The sequence below is a fragment of the Saccopteryx leptura genome, chromosome 3 (genome assembly GCF_036850995.1).
Source record: "Saccopteryx leptura isolate mSacLep1 chromosome 3, mSacLep1_pri_phased_curated, whole genome shotgun sequence".
In the NCBI taxonomy this organism is placed as follows: Eukaryota; Metazoa; Chordata; class Mammalia; order Chiroptera; family Emballonuridae; genus Saccopteryx; species Saccopteryx leptura.
Window position 1 is genome coordinate 103027249 of NC_089505.1, and position 20979 is coordinate 103048227.

Here is a 20979-nt window from a genome sequence, read left to right on the forward strand (position 1 = left end):
GAGAGAAGAGAGAAAAGAGGGGGGGCAAGGAGTGGGATCAATTCATAGTAGTTGCTTCTTGTATGTGTCTTGACCGGGCAAGCCCAGGGTTTCGAACCGGTGACCTCAGCATTCCAGGTTAATGCTCTATCCACTGTGTCTCTCCTCTTAAGTTAAAGTGGGACCTGTGACTTTCTTCTAACCTGTAGACTATGGCAGAAATGATGGAATGTCACTCCCATTACATATAGTTGATCTTTTTTTTTTTTTTAAGAGCAAATCTTTTTTTTTTAAAGATTTTATTTATTCATTATAGAGAGGGGAGAGAGAGAGAGAGAGAGAGAGAGAGAGAGAGAGAGAGAAAAGGGAGGAGGAGCAGAAAGCATCAACTCCCTTATGTGCCTTGACCAGGCAAGCCCAGGGTTTTGAACCGGCAACCTCAGCATTTCCAGGTTGACACTTTATCCACTGCGCCACCACAGGTCAGGCCATATAGTTGATCTTTGAACAATGTGGGGCTTGGGGGTGCTGATGCATGTGCAGTAGAAAATTCATGTTTAACCTTTGACTCCCCAAGAACTTAGTTGTCCCTCAGTATCCATGGAGGATCAATTCCAGGACCCAGGCAGATACCAAAATGCCCAAATACTCAAGTCCCTTATAAAAAATGACTACATCAATGCATATAGTCAGCTCTCTCCATCATGGAGTCCCAACTGTGAATGAAAAACAGTACAGGTATTTATTTATTTATTTTTACAGAGACAGAGTCAGAGAGAGGGAGAGATAGAGACAGACAGGAACAGAGAGAGATAAGAAGCATCAATCATTAGTTTTTTGTTGCAACACCTTAGTTGTTCATTGATTGCTTTCTCATATGTGCCTTGACCATGGGGCTACAGCAGACCGAGTAACCCCTTGCTCAAGCCAGCAACCTTGGGTCCAAGCTGGTGAGCTTTGCTCAAACCAGATGAACCTGCGCTCAAGCTGGCAACCCCGGGGTCTCGAACCTGGGTCCTCCACATCCCAGTCCAACGCTCTATCCACTGCACCAACGCCTGGTCAAGCAGTACAAGTATTTATTTATTTATTTTTTAATTTAAAAAAATTTTTTTTTTTGTATTTTTCTGAAGTTGGAAATGGGGAGGCAGTCAGACAGACTCCCGCATGCGCCTGACCGGGATCCACCCAGCATGCCCACCAGGGGGCGATGCTCTGCCCATCTGGGGCGCTGCTCTGTTGCAACCAGAGCCATTCTAGCGCCTGAGGCAGAGGCCACAGAGCCATCCTCAGTGCCCGGGCCAACTTTGCTCCAGTGGAGCCTTGGCTGCGGGAGGGGAAGAGAGAGAGAGAGAGAGAGAGAGAGAGGAAGGAGAGGGGGAGGGGTGGAGAAGCAGATGGGCGCTTCTTCTGTGTGCCCTGGCCAGGAATCGAACCCGGGACTCCTGCATGCCAGGCCGACGCTCTACCACTGAGCCAACTGGTCAGGGCCAGTACAAGTATTTATTGAAAAAAAAATCTGTGGGCCTGACCTGTAGTGGTGCAGTGTATAAAGCATCAACCTGGAACACTGAAGTCGCCTGTTCAAAACCCTGGACTTGCCTGGTCAAGGCACATATGGGAGTTGATGCTTCCTGCTCCTTCCGCCTTTCTCTCCCCCCTCTCTAAAATGAATAAATAAAATCATGTGTGTGTGTGTGTGTGTGTGTGTGTGTGTGTGTGTGTGTGTAAATAGACCCATACAGTCCAAACCTGTTGTGTTTAAGGTCTGCTGTATGTTATTTAGTAAAACTTTGTCTTAGCAGACTAGAGCTAGAGACTTGCCTCTGGGCTTGAATGAAGTAAGCAGCCATGTTGGAGAAGCCCACAGGGCAAGGGATTGTGGTAACCCCAGGAACTGCAGAGGGCTGTAGCACACCTCCAGCTGACAGTCAGAAAAAATCACAGACCTTCACTCATGCATTATCAAGGAAATAAGTTCTGCCAACAACCTGAATGGGCTTGAACCAGATTCTTCCCTGAGTGTCCATGGGAGAATAAGGCCTAGCTGACACCTTGACTGCCTTCTAAAACTCTAAGCAAAGAACTCAGCTGAGCCATGCATGGCTTCTGACCTGGAATCTGTGAGAGAATGTGTGCTATTGTAAGCCACTAAATTTGTGGTAATATAGATTACACACCAATAGAAAATGAATAGACCCAGAATTCCTGAAAGACACTGGGACCCTGAGGCATGGACACTACATGAAGTGACACCTAGGAAAACCTGGGTCTGGGTCCAGATCACAAAGCTGGCTGAGGAAGTCCAGAGCATATACTACTCACAACCAACTACTGGGCATTTTGAACTTCAAGACAGTAGTTAACAGGCCCCTAGCTTTCAAAGAAGATTGCGTCCCCGTCTCCACCCCTGCTAGCTCCGCAAAATGACTGCCTAATCAGTCCTCAGAGATAGGTGAAGTCTGCCTGGCCCAGCAATACAGATTGCAGAAGTAAATCACGAAGTCCACCACCCGGGCACTCTTGTTACGGTGCCTGGCACACGGGACGCCCAACAAATGGTTTGCTTGAAAAGAACAGGAAGCCCTAAAGCGCGCATCTGCTGCTCCGTCATTGTGCAGATGGGACCGGTCCGGCTCTGGGGCCGAAGGACTGGCCAGAGCCCCGCAGCGGGTCAGGACCCGGCCGCGGGCCGGAGCGCCATCCCGGGCCCAGGCGGAGGGGGCGCTGCGGCAGGAGGCCGCGCCGGCGGGGGCGGGGCGGGGCGGGGCCGCCCCCAGCGAGTGAGCGAGCGCCGCGCGCTGCCGCCGCTGCCGCCGCCGCTGCCGCCGCCACCTCCGCTGCTCCGCCGGGTCCCGGTGCGGCGCGGCCGGCCCGCGCGGCGCGGAGCCCAGGCCCGCGGCCGGCCGCATGAAGGACTGCGAGTACCAGCAGATCAGCCCCGGGGCCGCCCCGCCGCCCGCCTGCCCCGCCGCTCCCCCCGGTCCGGGCCCCGGGCCCCTGCCGCCCGCCGCCGCACCGCGCTGGAGCGGCAGCGGGAGCATCGGCCACCGCCCACGGCGCAAGTGGGAGGTGTTCCCGGGCCGCAACCGCTTCTACTGCGGCGGCCGCCTCATGCTGGCTGGCCACGGCGGCGTCTTCGCGCTCACGCTGCTTCTCATCCTCACCACCACCATCCTCTTCTTCGTCTTCGAGTGAGTTTAGCGGCGCCCCCGTCCCCGCCCCCTCAGGCGTCCCATCCTCTCGGGTCTCTGTCTCCGGCTGCGCACCCCACCTTCCCCAGCCCTTGGTGCGCACTCTAGACCCTCTGGTCCCAGCTGGGCACCCCTCCTCTCCCGCTTCCCAGGCATTCCACCCTTTCCAGCACCTGCGGGCACCCTCCGCTCCCTGTCCCTCTGGGGCCTGCATCCTCCCTGTGCTTCTCAGAGTCTGTCCTCAGGCCTCTCCGTCTCCTTGCGTATCTCTTATCCTTCCTCCCTCGTTTCCATCCGCCCTCCCAACCTCCCAGCCGGTCCTCTGTGGCCCCGCCCTAGCACCCCCATCCTTCCCTGGCACTCTGCCTTTGCCAGCCTCTGCCAGGAATACCGCCCTCCCATGTCCCTTGACTCCCATCCTCTCTGCCCTCCCAGAATCTGCCCCTCAGTCCTCCCGCGTTTTGGGTAGCTCCCCTGTCCTTACCTATCCACAGGACAAGCTCTGGTCCACCCCCAGGTTCTTTTGACCTTTTGAGGCATCTTTTCTTTATATCCCTTCCAGATAACTTCTGAGCTTCTTCCATGTCCTTTGGCGAGATACACCCTACCACAGATTTCCTAGCTACCTTCCCCATTTCCTTCAGGGTCCTTCCAGAGTCCCCTTGGTCATCTGTCTACTCTGAGACCTTTTCCCCTTGCTTCTCCCCCTGGGTCCTAAGGCAGTCTTCCCTCAAACATCTTTGGGTGTCCCAGGCCTCCCTTTCTCTCCAGCACTTAGCTTCTCTAGAACTTCCTGGCCTTCCTCTGCCTTCTCCTGTCCCCCACCAGATACCTCCCAAGGTGCTCCCGGCCACCTCCTGACCTTCTGGCTTTCTTTCCCTTCTCAACATTTGGCGCGTTTCTCTGGCCTGTTCCATGGCAGGAACAGCTGTAGTGTCTCTTTATTTTTCAGGAGAGTCCAAAAAGCTTTTGTGTGACAGGTCATGTTTGCCCCATGAGTTTTTGTTTCTTTTTAAGATTTTATTTATTGACTTTAGAGAGAGGAGAGAGAGAGGGAGAAGGAGGGGGGAGGAGCGGGAAGCATCAGCTCATAACAGTTGCTTCTCATATGTGCCCTGACCAGGCAAGCCCAGGGTTTCAAACCTGAAACCTCAGCATTCCAGGTTGATGCGTTATTCACTGTGCCACCACAGGTCAGGCTGTCCCCATGGGTTTTAACCTCTTTATATCCCCAGGATTGGCCCACATTGGTACCTCCAGTTTATGGATGAGGAGGAAACACTTCTCATTTTACCAGGATCACATATTCGTGTCAGAAGTTTTCCACCCTACTTTTGGTCTCTAGCTTCAGCCACCTGCTATGTGATTCCTTGTATACACGCATGTGCACCCACGCACACACCCACCCTATGCGGTATGAACTCCACATTCCCCTTCTAGTTCTCATCTTTTGTGGTCTTCATTATACAGTGTGGTTAAGAATGCCACCTCTTTCCTGACCTGTGGTGGCGCAGTGGATAAAGCGTCGACCTGGAAATGCTGAGGTCGCCAGTTCGAAACCCTGGGCTTGCCTGGTCAAGGCACATATGGGAGTTGATGCTTTCTGCTCCTCCCTCCCTTCTCTCTCTGTCTCTGTCTCTCTCTGTCTCCTCTCTCTAAAATGAATAAATAAAATCTAAAACAATAAAAAAATAAAAATAACTTTAAAAAAAAAAAAAAGAATGCCACCTCTGGAGCTAAGAGATCTGGTTCAAATCCCAGGGGCCCTGGCCGGTTGGCTCAGCGGTAGAGCGTCGGCCTGGCGTGCGGGGGACCCGGGTTTGATTCCCGGCCAGGGCACATAGGAGAAGCGCCCATTTGCTTCTCCACCGCCCCCCTTCCTCTCTGTCTCTCTCTTCCCCTCCCGCAGCCAAGGCTCCATTGGAGCAAAGATGGCCCGGGCACTGGGGATGGCTCCTTGGCCTCTGCCCCAGGCGCTGGAGTGGCTCTGGTCGCGGCAGAGCAACGCCCCCTTTCGCCCCCTGGTGGGCAGAGCGTTGCTCCTGGTGGGCGTGCCGGGTGGATCCCGGTCGGGCGCATGCAGGAGTCTGTCTGACTGTCTCTCGCCGTTTCCAGCTTCAGAAAAATACAAAAAATAAAATAAAAAAAAAATCCCAGGTCCACCAGGTACTAACTATGGATCTTTGGGGCAGTCACTTCACCTCTCAGAGCATCAGTTTCCTCAACTATAGAATGCCATTTATAACAGTACCCCCCCCCACACAGTTGTCATGAGGGTGGCATAAAGTAATGCACATAGTTTATAGCCTATAGCAAGAACTTTTTTTTGTGTGTGGCAGACAGAGAGAGTCAGAGAGAGGGACAGATAGGGACAGACAGACAGGAAGGGAGAGAGATGAGAAACATCAACTCCTCGTTGCGGTTCCTTAGTTGTTCATTGATTGATTTCTCATATGTGCCTTGACTGTGGGCCTTCAGCAGACCGAGTGACCCCTTGCTCGAGCCAGCGACCTTGGACTCAAGCTGGTGAGCCTTGCTCAAACCAGATGAGCCCACGCTCAAACTGGCGACCTTGGGGTCTCGAACCTGGGTCCTCTGCATCCCAGTCCAACGTTCTGTCCACTGCGCCACCGCCTGGTCAGGCTATAGCAAGAACTTTTAAGTTTTGTTGTTGTTTTTTAGTGAAGAGAGAGAGAGAGAGAGAGAGAGAGAGAGAAGTGGGGGGAGGAGCAGGAATCATCAACTCCCAGTGCTGGCTGTCAGGGTTCCCTTCCCCAGGGCCTGTGGTGTGATGAATGAGGCTGCCACAAAGACACTAGCCTCCATCTACCCTTTCCAGATGCCACATCATGTATTGTCAACATTGGGTTTCCCCTTGAAGCAGGCTGAGGACTTCCCACCAATTAGCTTTTCCCTTTCACCCTTCCCTTCTGAGTCAAGGTAGATACAAAGTTCTGGGATAGTTTAGCAAGCAGAAGCTCTGGGGAGCCCCCAGCACCTGCTCTCCGCCCTTCCTGGCCTCTGGGTTGAGTTTCAGATCCATGTTCTGAGCCAGCCCATGGAGGTGTTTTGAAAGTGCCTTTTCCAATGTCCTGCCCCAGCCTTCCCACCAGGGCTGCAGCGAGGGCAGAAGGAAGCAGTGCTTGACGAGAGTTGGCCTTGTGACCTACAGTGTGGGATTTGGTCAGTTCAGAAGCAGGACCTTCTTCGCTGGTGACAGACTTGTCCCCAGAGAGAGAGGAAGCAAGGATTTCTATGTTCAGGGAGAGCTTTACCTCTGCTTCTACTCAGTTGGGATGGTGACGTTGGCAGGAGAGTTTGGGTTTGAGCCAAGAGCTTCTGGACTGGGGTGGAAGCTCAGTGGGGAGCCAGCATGATGGGAATGCTGTTGTGGAGGGTGCGAGAGGTGCTCCTGCTCGCCTGAGGGGAGAGGAAAGGTGGCTCTCTAGGTCCTTCCTGCTGAGAATGGCTTTGCTCCATTGTTTGGTTTGGTGGATTATTGCACAGGCCTCCAAGCAGGGCTCCCAGCTTCTGCCTGCTTCCCACTCCAGGTAGCAGCCAGAGTGCAACTTTAATTGTAAATCAGACCTGAGTCCTCCCTGGCTCTCTGGATTAGGGCCAGACAACGGGCTTCCTACCTGTCCCCACCTCCTCCCACTACCCCTGTGTAGTCTCCTCCAGGCCCAGCAGCTTCCTTGCACACTCCTGTCCCAGGTCCTTGCACCTTTAAGTAGCTTGATGACTCACTCCCTCACTCTCTTCCATCCTTCCCTGACCATCCCTGTGATGTAGAAAGCAATCCCTGCCTCACATTCCCTCTGCCCTGACTTATTGCTCTCATCTGACATACCATATGTATACTTTCTGTTGTTTAATGCTTTTCTCCACGAGAATAGGACTTTAGTCTCCTCACTATTGTATCCTCAGTGCTTAGAACAGGGTCTGGTGTGTAGTAGGTGCTCAATACAGTAAATATTTGTTGAATGAATGGACAGAGCATTTGCTGGGAGTCCAGAGGCGTCAGTCCTGTCACTGGCTGGGTGACCTTGGATCTGGCTGTGGGTTTCTAAAATCAGGGGGCTGGGACTTGGTGTTTTTGAGGGCTCTACAAGTCTCCAACTTAAAGTCTTGTCTAGCTCCAAGAAGTCTAGTTGGACATGAACTGGTTGAGTTGTCATGTAGGTGACATGGAGGGGCCAGCTCTGAGGTTCAGACCTAGGGAGCACTAAGATGTCTGTAGCAGAATGTGTCCATGTGTCCCACTTGGAGCCCTTGGCCTTTGCAATCTCTGCTCCTCAGGCCAGAGCCTCCAGTGATAAAGGCTCCAGAAACGGCAGGTAGGTGCCCACAGGCTTGCTTCCTGCTCTTATACCAGCTCCTGGAACCTCAGCTGATTCGGGCCTCCCAGTGGCCAGTCATCTCCCAAATAGCAGCTCCTCACCCCACCAGGTGCTGCTATGGCTCTGGGGAGGGAAGGTAACAGAGGACAATGGTTAATAATATGGGTGGGCCTCAAAATCAGACCTGTGCACAAGGCATTCTCCAAGCCGGCTGGGATCAGGGGCCAGCCTTTGGGTAAAAATGTCAGTAGCTGGATCATGCTCTTCTCCCAACCCCTTTCACCTGGCTAATCCTGCTTATTGCTCGAGCGTTAGCTTAGGTACCTCCTTCAGCCAACCTATGTGGCAGTTCTCTGTTTACATGTCTGTTCTCCTCACTAGACCATAAGCTTCACTGAGGGACCAGGGGACTATTGTTGTATTTACTGCCTGTATTACTGCTTCTTATTGAAGGTGTTGCCTGGCACATAGAAGACCTCAGTAAATATTTGTGGAGTGAGTGAGAGTGAGTGAACATTGTCTTGGATGAGTCATCTCAGCTGACATTCCAATTAATTGGTAGTACAGGCAGTCTCCGGGTTACGAATGAAATAGGTCTGTAGGTTTGAAAACGTTTAAGTATTTATATGGACAGAAAGGTAAAAATAAATACTATGTTAAGACAAACACCTGTCTAAGTTGCATTTAAATAGGTAAATGTAACCTGACCAGGTGGTGGTACAGTAGATAAAGCTTCCATCTGGGATGCTGGGGACCCAGGTTCAAAACCCCAAAGTCGCTGGCTTGAGCGCAGGCTCACCAGCTTGAGCGTGGGGTCACCAGCTTGAGCGTGGGATCATAGACATGACCCCATGGTCATTGGCTTGAACCAGAGGCCTTTGGCTTGAAGCTCAAGGTCACTGGCTTGAGCCCATGGTCACTGGCTTGAGCCAAGGTCGCTGGCTTGAGCAAGGGGTCACTGGCTTGACTGGAGGCCCCCCCCCCAAGGCATGTATGAGAAAGCAATCAATGAACAGCTAAAGTGCCGCAACAATGAGTTGATGCTTTTTATCTCTCTCCTGTCTCTCTGTCCCTCTCTTCCTTGCTAAAAAAAAAAAAGGTAAATGTACCTGTTCGAATTTACATACAAATTCAGCTTAAGAACAAACCTATAGAACACATCTTGTTTGTAACCTGAGGACTGCCTGTAGCTGCCTGAAGCTCTGTTTCGAAGGACGCTGAGGCTGCAGCTAAGTGAAGGGTTAAGAGTGCGAGGATCAACTGATCACATCTGCCATGGCTCAGGCTCAGGGTGAAAGTGCAGGATTAATTAGTGGTGTCAGGCACTTAAAGGGGAGTGGCTGCTGGCCCCGGCAGAGGCTCTATTCAAGAATGTGTTGGTATTTGCTGGGAAGACAAACCTGCCTAGTGCTGTAGCTTTGTCCCCCAGGGAGTCCTAGGGGTACGTGCTCATCTTTCTCTCCTTCTTTCTCTAGCTGTCCCTTCCTGGCTCGCCAACTGACCCTTGCCATCCCCATCATTGCTGCCATCCTTTTCTTCTTCGTCATGAGCTGCCTGCTACAGACAAGTTTCACCGACCCCGGGATCCTGCCCCGGGCTACTGTCTGTGAAGCTGCCGCCCTGGAGAAGCAGATCGGTGAGGCTCCTAACTTCAAGTGAAGCTGTGTCCTCTAGGTCCACATTCCTGGATTTGATGGGAGGCTTGGTTTTCTCTTCCCACATTATGCTAGGACCTGGGGGTCCAATAGTGAGCAAGGCAGGTAGGAGCTGACACTACAGTGGAGACAGATGATAAACAAGTGAGCAGATAAACAAAAAACACTAGCAGGCGAAGGGTGTGGTGGCGGCCAGCTCAGCACTGAGTGCTTCCAGGGTGCCAGGCACCATTTTCCCCTCTTTATATCCATGATCTTATTTAATCACCTAATAATCCGATGAAGTAAGTACTGTTGTTATTCTCTCTTTACTGATTAAGTTGAGTCTCAGAGAGTTTAAGTAAATGGTCCAAGATCACACACAGTGAGTGGAAGAGCTGGGATGAGACCCCAGGTGGTCTGACCAGAGCCCCCGCTCTTAAACTTCATATACACTTATTCATTACTCATCAAACATTTATTGAATCCCTACTATACGCCAAGTACTTTTCTAGATGTGGACAATACAACAGTCGACAAATCGGACAATAATCTCCGCCCTCTTGAAGCAGACATTCCAGCGGGAAGAATAAAACAGTAAACAGCAATGAAAGAAATGCATGTGTGTCAGGAAAGGAAACCAGGAAAGAAGGATGAGAGCTGGGGAGAGTGTGTGATTTTCAGTAGGGTAGCCAGGGAAGGCTTTGTGAAACACCTGTGTAGATGAAGGGTTGAGCTGTGTGGGGATCTGGGGGAAAAGCACAGTGGGTATGGGGAGTAGGCTGATTTAGATGAGGTAGTCAGGGGAGGCCTCTAGGAGGAGGTAGCAATTGAGCTGAGCCCTGAATGATGCAATGGAGCCAGTCATGTGCGGTTTGGAAACAGTAAAAGCAAAAGCCTGGAGTTGTAAACAAATTGGTATATTCGGGGAATGGCAGGAAGGCCAGTATGGCCAGCAAGGACTTGTGCTTTCAGGCACCCCAGATGGCCCTTGATTCCTCACAGCGTGAGTCTCCCTAGGTGTCTGGGCAGTGGGGGGGAGGGCAGGGCTTTAACCTCAGCTTGCTCCACCCCAGCTCCTTCCTGCTGAGAAGTGACGTAGATATTTGCACACCTCACAGGTTTCCTGTTCGTGGTTGGCTTCTTCCCCTAACAGGGTGGCTTTCAGACAAGCTTTTAAACACCCAGCTGGCCCTGAAGAGACCTAGTGGCCTGTAAATGTCAGAGCCCTGCTGCACCCATGACAGGAAGTCATCCCACTAATTCTCTGCAGCAGCTTGGGAGGGCGGTAGGAGTGGAGAGGATGTTCTCTTGCTCTTTTTTCTTTTTCTTTTTTTCTTTTTTTTTTTACAGAGACAGAGAGTCAGAGAGAGGGATAGATAGGGACAGACAGACAGGAAGGGAGAGAGATGAGAAGCATCAATCATTAGTTTTTTGTTGCAAAACCTTAGTTGTTCATTGATTGCTTTCTCGTATATGCCTTGACCGTGGGGCTACAGCAGACTGAGTAACCCCTTGCTCGAGCCAGCGACCTTGGGTCCAAGCTGGTGAGCCTTGCTCAAACCAGATGAACCCGCACTCAAGCTGGCAACCTCGGGGTCTCAAACCTGGGTCCTCCACATCGCAGTCCGATGCTCTATCCACTGTGCCAGCACCTGGTCAGACTGTTCTCTCGCTCTTTGTTCCTTGTCACATCCTCAGCTCAGACCTATCCTCAGCCACGCCCTTGGCTGCTGTCTTCCTCCTCTGCCTACATTTAGCTTCCTTCTTCTGTGTATCCCTAGCCCACTCGGTCTGGTTTCTGCGCTGTCGGAACCCCAAGGTCTGACTTCTCCTGGTCTGCCTGTCAGCAGGGAGGCTCAGCTGCAGCCCTGTTTCTCCTCCCTCCTGGGTGGGGCTAACCAGGAGGCAGGATTATTGTCCAGCACAGCCTGGGCTCAAGGTCTGGCTGCCTGGAATCCTCTACCTCCTGTCAGTGGTCTGGGTAATACTGACAACAGTAATCCCCCACATTTGGGGAGAGCTTGACTGTATTCATATACATAGTGAGGGCTTCCCACCCATTATTCACATGAATCCTCACAATAGCCAGGTGTACCAGGCAGAAACTGAGGCAGGTGATCACAGGAGGGAGGGTGGAGGAGTGGAGATGGAGTGTGTGCCTTGACTCCTAAACCCATTGTTTCCTCTCCTGAGATGGGCACATCCCCTCATCCTTATGTCTCAGCTCAGGTACTCCATACTTTGTGACTCCCATTGGGCCACACCTTTCATGACATATTCTCACAGCACTTCGTATTGCCATCTTGGCCCTGTGCTGCATGGTGGTCATTATGGAATTGTCAGTCGGGCCCAGTAGCCCTTCCTAGACAGTGAGTATCTTGTTCACCTTGTTTGCCACATGGACAGCTGAGTGACTTTAGCCCAATGTTTGAGCCTCCTTGCTGTCCCCACCTGTGCTGCATGGTGGTCATTATGGAATTGTTAGTCGGGCCCAGTAGCCCTTCCTAGACAGTGAGTATCTTGTTCACCTTGTTTGCCACATGGACAGCTGAGTGACTTTAGCCCAATGTTTGAGCCTCCTTGCTGTCCCCATGTGACTGATGGAGAGACAGTTGGAACTTCTCTCCATTAGGCATTATAGGCTTGATCATTTATGTGCTAGGTCATTAATGTGTTGATTCTCAATACTGACTCCTAACTGTGTGTGTGTGGGGGGGTGTCGGGGGGGCAAAGGTAGGCCTGACTGACCACCACAGGTGAGATCAGGCTCAGGAGAGGATTAGGGAGACCAGGAGTATTTTCTGCCCGGTGAATATGGGGAGGCTTCATGGAGAGGTATACTGAGCCAAGCCATAAAGTTTGGGTAGAGTTCAAGCACAGGAAGATGTGTGAAGGGTGCCTTCCAGGCTAGAACAGAAGGAGAAAAGGACAGGGTAGGAAGAAGGGGAACAGGTGTGGGGCCCTGATCAGGCCATGTTGGCTGGAATACAATGCGTACTTCAGATAATTTGGGAAATTCTCACTGGGGTTGGGGTGGAGGCAGTCTCATGGGCCCGCATGTCAAGGTCGAAGACTTTCCTTTTGAGAACAGTTGCCAAGACTAGAAAGTGGCATCTGTGGGGGCTTTGAATTCTCAAACTTGTAAAGGAAGCTTCTGATCAGGATGAAACATTTTCTTGAAAAGGACTAACGTCGCTGAGCCTTTTTGAGAAGGTTGGGGGCTGGCTCTGAGCTGGGGGTGCTATTCATATAAACATGAACTGATTACCTGGGCCTGGGTTTGTGCAGGCCATGGACATCCCACTTTGGCCTTCTAGGCTACCAGCTGCAGCCCAATAGGGCTCCTACCCCCACAAACCTGTTTGAGGCTGGATGACCAGGCCTCCCACTTTTCTCAGGACTGTCCCTGTTTTAGCACTAAAAATCTCCTGTCTTGCCTGACCAGGCGGTGGCACAGTGGATAGAGCATCGAACTGGGATGCAGAAGAACCAGGTTCGAGACCCCGAGGTCGCCAGCTTGAGCGCGGGCTCATCTAGTTTGAGCAAAAGCTCACCAGCTTGAGCCCAAGGTCGCCAGCTCCAGCAAGGGGTTGGTTACTCGGTCTGCTGAAGGCCCGCGGTCAAGGCACATATGAGAAAGCAATCAATGAACAACTCAGGTGTTGCAATGCGCAACGAAAAACTAATGATTGATGCTTCTCATCTCTTTGTTCCTGTCTGTCTGTCCCTGTCTATCCCTCTCTCTGTAAAAAGTTTAAAAAATAGGCCCTGGCCGGTTGGCTCAGTGGTAGAGCGTCGGCCTAGCGTGTGGAGGACCCGGGTTCGATTCCCGGCCAGGGCACACAGGAGAAGCGCCCATTTGCTTCTCCACCCCTCCGCCGCGCTTTCCTCTCTGTCTCTCTCTTCCCCTCCCGCAGCCAAGGCTCCATTGGAGCAAAGATGGCCCGGGCGCTGGGGATGGCTCTGTGGCCTCTGCCTCAGGCGCTAGAGTGGCTCTGGTCGCAACATGGCGACGCCCAGGATGGGCAGAGCATCGCCCCCTGGTGGGCAGAGCATCGCCCCATGGTGGGCGTGCCGGGTGGATCCCGGTCGGGCGCATGCGGGAGTCTGTCTGACTGTCTCTCCCTGTTTCCAACTTCAGAAAAATGGAAAAAAAAAAAAAAAAAAAGTTTAAAAAATAAGGCCCTGGCCGGTTGGCTCAGTGGTAGAGCGTCAGCCTGGCGTGCAGGGGTCCTGGGTTCGATTCCCGGCCAGGGCACACAGAAGAAGTGCCCATCTGCTTCTCCACCCCTCCCCCTCTCTGTCTCTCTCTTCCCCTCCCGTAGCCGAGGCTCCATTGGAGCAAAGATTGCCTGGGTTCTGGGGATGGCTCCTCGGCCTCTGCCCCAGGCGCTAGAGTGGCTCTGGTCGCAATAGAGCGACGCCCCAGAGGGGCAGAGCATCGCCCCCAGGTGGGCAGAGCGTTGCCCCTGGTGGGCGTGCCAGGTGGATCCCGGTCGGGCGCATGCGGGAGTCTGTCTGACTGTCTCTCCCCGTTTCCAGCCTCAGAAAAATACAAAAAAATAAAAAATAAAAAAATAAAAAATAAAAAAAATAAAAAAATAAAAATCTCCTTGGGAAACCCCTCAGTTGCAGGCAGACTGGGCCCTTAACCACCCTGGTTTGCAATCCTGACTTGTCAGCTGGCAGGCCATGCAGCTGGATCAGCTGCAGGGCCACGTGGTCCAGATGCACTGGACAGTTGGGAGAGAGATAGGAGGTTGGAACTTTGGCCCATAAAACTCCTGGTGTGATGGGAGGCGATAGAAACATCTGAGTCTGGTTAACGGACACTCATCTAGACAGTCACAACACACAGGATCAACACGCCGGCCTCCTCTTCCTCTGCCAGCATATAGCAGGTCACAAGCCCCATCCTATCTTCAGGGTATTTCCCCTCAGGTCCTTCCACAGCCCCAGGACTGTCTCTACCCTGATTGGCTCTTCTTACCAGGCCTAGACACCTGGCTTCTCCCTTCAGTCATGGTTGTCTCTCCAAGACTCACATCTGGCCTCGGCCCTTCGTGGCTCAGAATTTGGGTGCCTTCCTAGCACCCTCAGCAGCATTTCCCGAGGATCACACATTGGAGTACAACCTTTGGGACTTTTGCTCTTTCTGTATCTTGCCATATACCTTCATTTCTTTAGTATTTTTCTTTAAATGGCTTGCTTTTAAATGTAGTTTAAAATTTTTATCACCCCTGTAAGCAGAAAGCCACTTGTTCTCCATTGAAAATAATCATAAAAACAAAAACATAACAATGTTACAGAATTCTTGATGGTTATAATTGCCTGCTGAAAGCAGCCACTTTGAGGCCTGTGAGGATCACAGATATTAGGTATTAAAAGTTGAGACTTTTCCTTGATGGAATGAAAGGCTTGAAAGAGAATTGAGGCCCTGGCTGGTGGCTCCAGGGATAGATCATCAGCCTGGTGTATCGCCATTCTGGGTTCAATTCCCAGTAAGGGCACACAGGAAAATCAACCATCTGCTATTCTTCCCCTCCCTCCCCCCTTCTCTTTCTTTTCCCCTCCCCCAGCCAGTGGCTCGATTCATTTGAGTTTGCCCCCCCCCCCAGCACTAAGGATACCTCAGTTGGTCCGTGTGTGACAGCCTCAGTATAGCTCAGTTGGTCTAAGTGCAACAGCCTCAACAGCCTCAGGTGCTAAAAATAGCTCAGTACTTGAGCATTGGCCCCAGATGGGTTTGCCAGGTGGATCCCGGTCGGGGTGTATATGGGAGTCTGCCTCACTATCTCCCCTCCTCTCGCCTAAAAAAAAAAAAAAAAAGGAAAGAGAAAGAGAATTGAAAAGGGAGTAACTTTGCCTTCTTTGCACCATCTTGGAGCCTAGGCAGGCCTGTAGGAAGCAGGACTTCTTTAACAACAAATGTCTGGAAGGCTGTGGTCCAAGGCCATTTTGCTGGCTGTAAGCAGGGTTTCTGGAACCAGAGGGAGCACAAAGCTCTTCTTAAAATTGAAGGTGTTTTGCTTGAGATGAAATTGAATTCTATCTAGGCAAGGGGTATCCTTATGTGTACAAAGCAAAGAACAACACAGTGACTCCCAGTAGCAAACCGAATAAAACCAGAATCATCTGGGAAAAGGTAACTTGTGCTTATGGAAACAGTGGAATGATTGGTGCTAAATTCCGAAACAGCCTTCCTGCTAAGGCCATTGGACACAGAATCCATGTCATGTTGTTCCCCCCCTTCCTTTTTTTGAGCAAGAGAGACGGAGAGACAGGAAGGGACACAGATAAGAAGGACCAACTTATAGTGCGGCACTTTAGTTGTTTATTGGTTGCTTCTCATATATGCTTTGACCCAGGGGCTCCAGCGGAGTCAATGATTCCTTGCTTAAGCCAGTGACCATGGGATCATACTGATGATTTCATGCTCAGGCTGGCAAACCTGCACTCAAGCTGGATGAGCCCGCTCTCAAGCTAGCGACCTTAGGGTTTTGAACCTGGGACCTCAGTATTCCGGGTTGATGCTCTATCCACTGCACCACCACCGGTCAGGGGGATTTAAGCTTATTGAAAAGTAAATAAATAAAATGGATTTGTTCTAAAAAAAAAAAAAAAAAGAGGAAGTTAACATTCTCATCACGTGATTCAAGGTTGCTTAGTGTCATGGCCAGGAAACACACTATCTTCCACCTTCCTGAGAACTCGCCTATGAAGGCCACTTGCCTGCAGGGTCAAGCAAACTCCAGCCTACCCTTCCCCCCTTCTCCTGCCACTCTCAGTGCCCCCAGCCACACTGTGCAGTTAATGACTCTGTGCCTTTGCTCATTGCCATGCCCTCCTCCCTGGCAAGCCCGAGGAACCATTCATTCTGACCCAGCTTAATTGTAGCTTTATCTTATGTTGCTTTCTTTTAAATTTTTTATTGATTGATTTTTAGAAAGAGACAAAGTGAGAGAGAGGAAGATAAACATCAACTTGTTCTTATTTATGTACTCATTGGTTGTTTCTTATATGTGCCCTGACCGGGTATTGAACTGCAACATATTGGCATAGTGGGTCTAACCACTGGGTATGTCTAACCACTGACATACCCAGCCAGTACTCTCTTCTTGTTGCTTTCTTGAATGCTGCCTCCTGCCCTACCTCACATATTCCCCTCTGTAGTCTCACAATATTGAATCTAGACAGCAGTAATACCATTAAGTGACTATCTATGGCAGTGGTCAGTAAACTCATTAGTCAACAGAGCCAAATATCAACAGTACAACGATTGAGATTTCTTTTGAGAGCCAAATTTTTTAAACTTAAACTATATAGGTAGGTACATTCCTTATCAAGGTAGCGCCCGCATGTGGTATTTTGTGGAAGAGCCACATTCAAGCACATTCAAGGGGTCAAAGAGCCGCATGTGGCTTGTGAGCTGCAGTTTGCCAACCAGGGAGCTATGGGATAGACCAGTGGTTAGACTTCTCCATTATGTCATGTCTAATTTGCATCCTCATCTTACAACATTGATACTATTACCCTGAGGAAACTGAGGCTCAGAGAGGTTGAGCAACTTCCTCAAAGTCACAGGCTAGAAAGTGGCTGAGGCAGGTTTCAAAATGAGATCAGGCTGGCCCCAAAGGCACCATGCTTGACTCATAGGGCCTCTTACACCAACTCTGTAATTATCCACTTCTGCTCACTCTGCCCTCAGGCTGAGCTCTTCCTGTATACCCAGGTTACCGCTAAGCCTGTATGTGGTAGGGGCTCCATAAACCTCTGCAATGAACAGAAGTGGTCTGATGGGGATTACAGTGACTCAGTGCTCACAGCCTGGGCACTGTGACTGACCTTGAGCTGGCCTGGAAGCTGGGGGGACCACAGCTGTTTCCTCCACAGGTGGGACAACAGACCCAACAGGGCAGGTGGAGATCCCCTCCTCCACTCACTAAAGTCTTCTCAGAAGGTCATGACCAGTCCCAGGGGGCTTCCACGCCAGCCAGCCGCTGGGCTTCATTCACAGCCCCAGCCATTCAGGTTCTGACGGCAGAATGCCTGCCTGCTCTTCTCTGCGGGTTGTGGTTAAGGTATAGAGACCCACAGCAGGCCACTTGGTCAGGAGGAAGGCGTCTGGAGACTCATTTGCTTCTCAGGGCCATTCATTGGGAAGGAATGTCCCCCTCATTGCTACTTCCCCAGGGGCTTAGTGTCCCACCTGGAAGGCAGTAGGAAGCCCTTTCTATTTCTTAGGAAAGAGCCTAAAGCAGGAAGAGCCCTGGAATGGGTCTTAGGTTCCCTGAGGGCAGGGACAGCATCTCTTATATCACTCTCTTTCTTCATTTCTTCAACAAATATTTTCTGAACTGGTGACCAAAGCAAGCATATTTGACTCATCTATATGTACTCGCCCCTTATCCTCTCACCTGCCTCCCCCAGGCCTTGTACAACAGCTTGGCATAGTAGATGTTAATGTTTGAAAGAATAAATAAATGAATGCCTTGGAAGGCAAGGATTCTAATTTCCCATACTTAAAGCGTTTTCTGTGTGTGTGTGTGTGTGTGTGTGTGTGTGTGTGTGTGTGTGTGTGTGTGTAAAATGAGACAGGGAATGTCAGTACAGTATGAAAATTGTTTTCCTCTAGCTCAGTTGGTTAGAGTGTTGTCCCAATATGCCAAAGTTGTGGGTTTGATCACGAGTCAGGGCACATACAAGTCAACCAATGAGTACATGAATAGGTAGAACAACAAATTGAGGGTTTTTTCCCCTCTCTCTTCCTTCTCTCTCTCTCAAAATCAGTCAATAAGAAAATTGTTTTTCCTCTATTGAAGCTTAAGAGGTTTGAGCTTGTGGTCAGAAATGGCAAATGGACTTGTTCCGGGCACTAACAAGCTACCACTGGTAGTGGTGGGAGGAGTTGGGGTGAGGAGAATTATGAGGCCAAGTCCGGAGCAGTGATTGGCCAGGACTGTTTGGCCTGAGAAAAAGCAGTGGGATACTACTTGTCTTCCTTGCCCATGGAATTCAGCCTCTGTAGTGGCATTCCCACAAAGCCTCCTTTGACCCAACACATTTAGGGTCCTGCAGTTGGTGATTCATTCAGCATCTGGGTGGTACGCTTGCTCCATCCAGCATGACACATCTCTCCTTTACCTCTGGCTCTTGGCAGCCTGAGGAAGTTGGGTATGCAGAGCTTTACTTTCTCTCAGCTCTAGAGAGGAAGAATCCTGGCCCTGAGGCCAGAACATACTGGTAGGAATGCCCTCCCCACCTTGGAGGAGAGACTTGGCTCTTCGCTGCCCTGGGAGGGCCTGTGAGAATTCTGCAAGGACTTCTGTACTTGTCCTGCAGATTGTCTGGGCTGGCCTTCACTCACAGATGGGCTGTGTTCTGAAGTTTCTTCGTTAATCAGTTGTTTGCAATATAGACAAATAAATATATATAGACAAATCGATAATAATAATGGCTAGGTTGACCAGGTGGAGGCATACTGGATAGAGCGTCGGACTGGGATGCAGAGGATCCAGGTTCAAAACCCCGAAGTCAGCCCTGGCTGGTTGGCTCAGCGGTAGAGCGTCAGCCTGGCGTGCGGGGGACCCGGGTTCAATTCCCAGCCAGGGCACATAGGAGAAGCGCCCATCTGCTTCTCCACCCCCACCCCCCCTCCTTCCTCTCTGTCTCTCTCTTCCCCTTCCGCAGCCAAGGCTCCATTGGAGCAAAGATGTCCCGGGCGCTGGGGATGGCTCCTTGGCCTCTGCCCCAGGCACTAGAGTGGCTCTAGTCGCGGCAGAGCGACGCCCTGGAGGGGCAGAGCTTCGCCCTTGGTGGGCGTGCCAGGTGGATCCCGGTCGGGCGCATGCGGGAGTCTGTCTGACTGTCTCTCCCCGTTTCCAGCTTCAGAAAAATACAAAAAAACAAAAACAAAAAAAAAACCCGAAGTCGCTGGCTTGAGCGCAGGCTCATCTGCTTTGAGCACAGTTCACCAGCTTAAACCCAAGGTTGCTGGCTTGAGCAAGGGGTCACTTGGTCTGCTGTAGCCCCCTGGTCAAGGCACATATGAGAAAAGCAATCAATGAACAACTGGGATGCAGCAGCCAAGAATTGATGCTTCCCATCTCTCTCCCTTCCTGTCTATCTGTCCCTCTCTCTGTCTCTCTCTCTGTCTCTGTCACACACACACACACATATACACAAATAATTAAATAACAAGAATAATAATGGCTAATATTTCTTAAGCTTTTGCCAGGTGCTGGACACTTGACTAAATCCACTTAATGAATTCTTGCCTAATTCTCCTAACAACATTAAAAAAAGATGGAGTTGATTATGTCCCATTTTCATATGAGGGCACAGAGAGGTTCAGCAACTTGACCCACATCACACAACTGGTTGGGCCAAGATTTATACCCACCTATCGGAGCACAGCCACAGCACGAAGTGTTTTTCAGGACCAAGGCCTCTGTGCTCATCTGTCCTTGCGGCATCTCTTTCAGCCCTTGCCACAGCCTTATGAGATTGAGACTTTCTTACATCCATTTTATGGAATGAGAAAACTGAGTCCAAGAGAAATGAAGGGACTTCTTTAAGTAGCAAGGGGGGAGCAAAACCAGGATTTGAACCAAGTGTTTCAGACTGCAGAGCGCGCACCTTGTGAAAACAGCTTCTAGTAAGTACTCGCCAGGTGCTGCTTCCTTTACATATACCATTTCTGATCCTTACAGTCCCTTCCAGGTAGTTGTTATTTGTCTGCTTTTACAGATGCAACAGTGGGCACACAGAGCTGAGTAACTTCCCTAAGGACACCAGCTCATAAATGGAAGGGTCAGAATTTGAACTCCAGGCCTGCCTGTGTCAAAACCATATTTTCTTTCTTCTTTGCCTGCTGCCTCATGGTTCCTAGGCATAGGACTGCCTGTTTATTCCACAGTCCCTGCTCCCACGGGGTGTACGGTCTAGTTGGAGAGGCAGGGCACACATCGCAGTCCTGTGACACTTCAGTATGGAGCAGTGAGCAGTTTAGGTGCTGCTACAAGGCTCAAGAACCCCTGAGGCCAAAGTGGTGAAAGAAGCTGCTAGCTATTAGACAGGGCTCCAGCAAGACCTGGGAGCCAAGGGAAGGGAGGGGCTGGAGCTTGGAGCAGGGGCAGGAAGCCCTCAGCTCCAGTGACTTGTGGGGGAAGAGCAGTGGGAGAAAAGCCAGGAATGGAGGTTGGGCCCAATATCAGAACAAGAAGTTTGTCCTTTTTTTTTTTTTTTAGAGGAGGCAAGTGAAAGGTTTTGAACTGAAAAGTGTCTCAAAGGGGGTTATTTAGAGGAATGTGTCAGTGTATATGAGGGGAGGTTGAAAGGCAGAGGGTCCGGGAGTGGGGAGTCCTAAGCTGATGGGTGATACAGGCCTGGCCTGCGTAGGATGTTGGAAGGGAAGAGCGAAGAGGTGAGGCAGGGGAGAGGGAGAAGGAAGTGTCTGCAAAGAGACTCTGAGCTGGGTTCCCCTGCCTCTGCCCCTCCCCTGCCGTATGACCTTGAGCAAATCCCCTACCCTCCTGCGCCTTTTTCTCATTTATAAACTAAATGGATGAGAATAGAGGCAGTGAGCTCTAAGGGACATTGATCAAGTATCTGCTATGTGTGTTCCAGACCTGTGTGTTCTCTTCGAGGTTCCTGCCAGCTCTTGGATTGTGCCATCACCAAGAGGAAGGAACCAGGGATAAATAACACTCATTATGACACTTAAAAATTTACAGAAAGACCTCAACCCCAAGCTTTGGAGACTTGGTTTCACATCCTCCTTCTGCCACTTACTAGTTGTATGGCCTTAGATAAGTCACTTAACCTCAC

At 50.9% G+C, this 20979-nt stretch overlaps 1 protein-coding gene and 1 pseudogene across 5 annotated transcripts in view; both read left to right on the plus strand.

Moving 5' to 3' along the window:
* Positions 1 to 2793: 2793 nt before the first annotated feature.
* Positions 2794 to 20979, plus strand: part of ZDHHC18 (zinc finger DHHC-type palmitoyltransferase 18) — a 35025-nt gene continuing 16839 nt past the window's right edge. For all 5 annotated transcript variants that reach the window (XM_066375523.1, XM_066375524.1, XM_066375522.1 and 2 more), the window contains exons 1-2: positions 2794 to 3173; positions 8989 to 9149. In XM_066375523.1, the coding sequence (XP_066231620.1) occupies positions 2890 to 3173; positions 8989 to 9149 (445 nt within the window). In that variant the 5' untranslated portion in view covers positions 2794 to 2889. The remainder of the gene's footprint in view (positions 3174 to 8988; positions 9150 to 20979) is intronic.
* Positions 15079 to 15559, plus strand: LOC136397226 (large ribosomal subunit protein eL33 pseudogene; annotated as a pseudogene).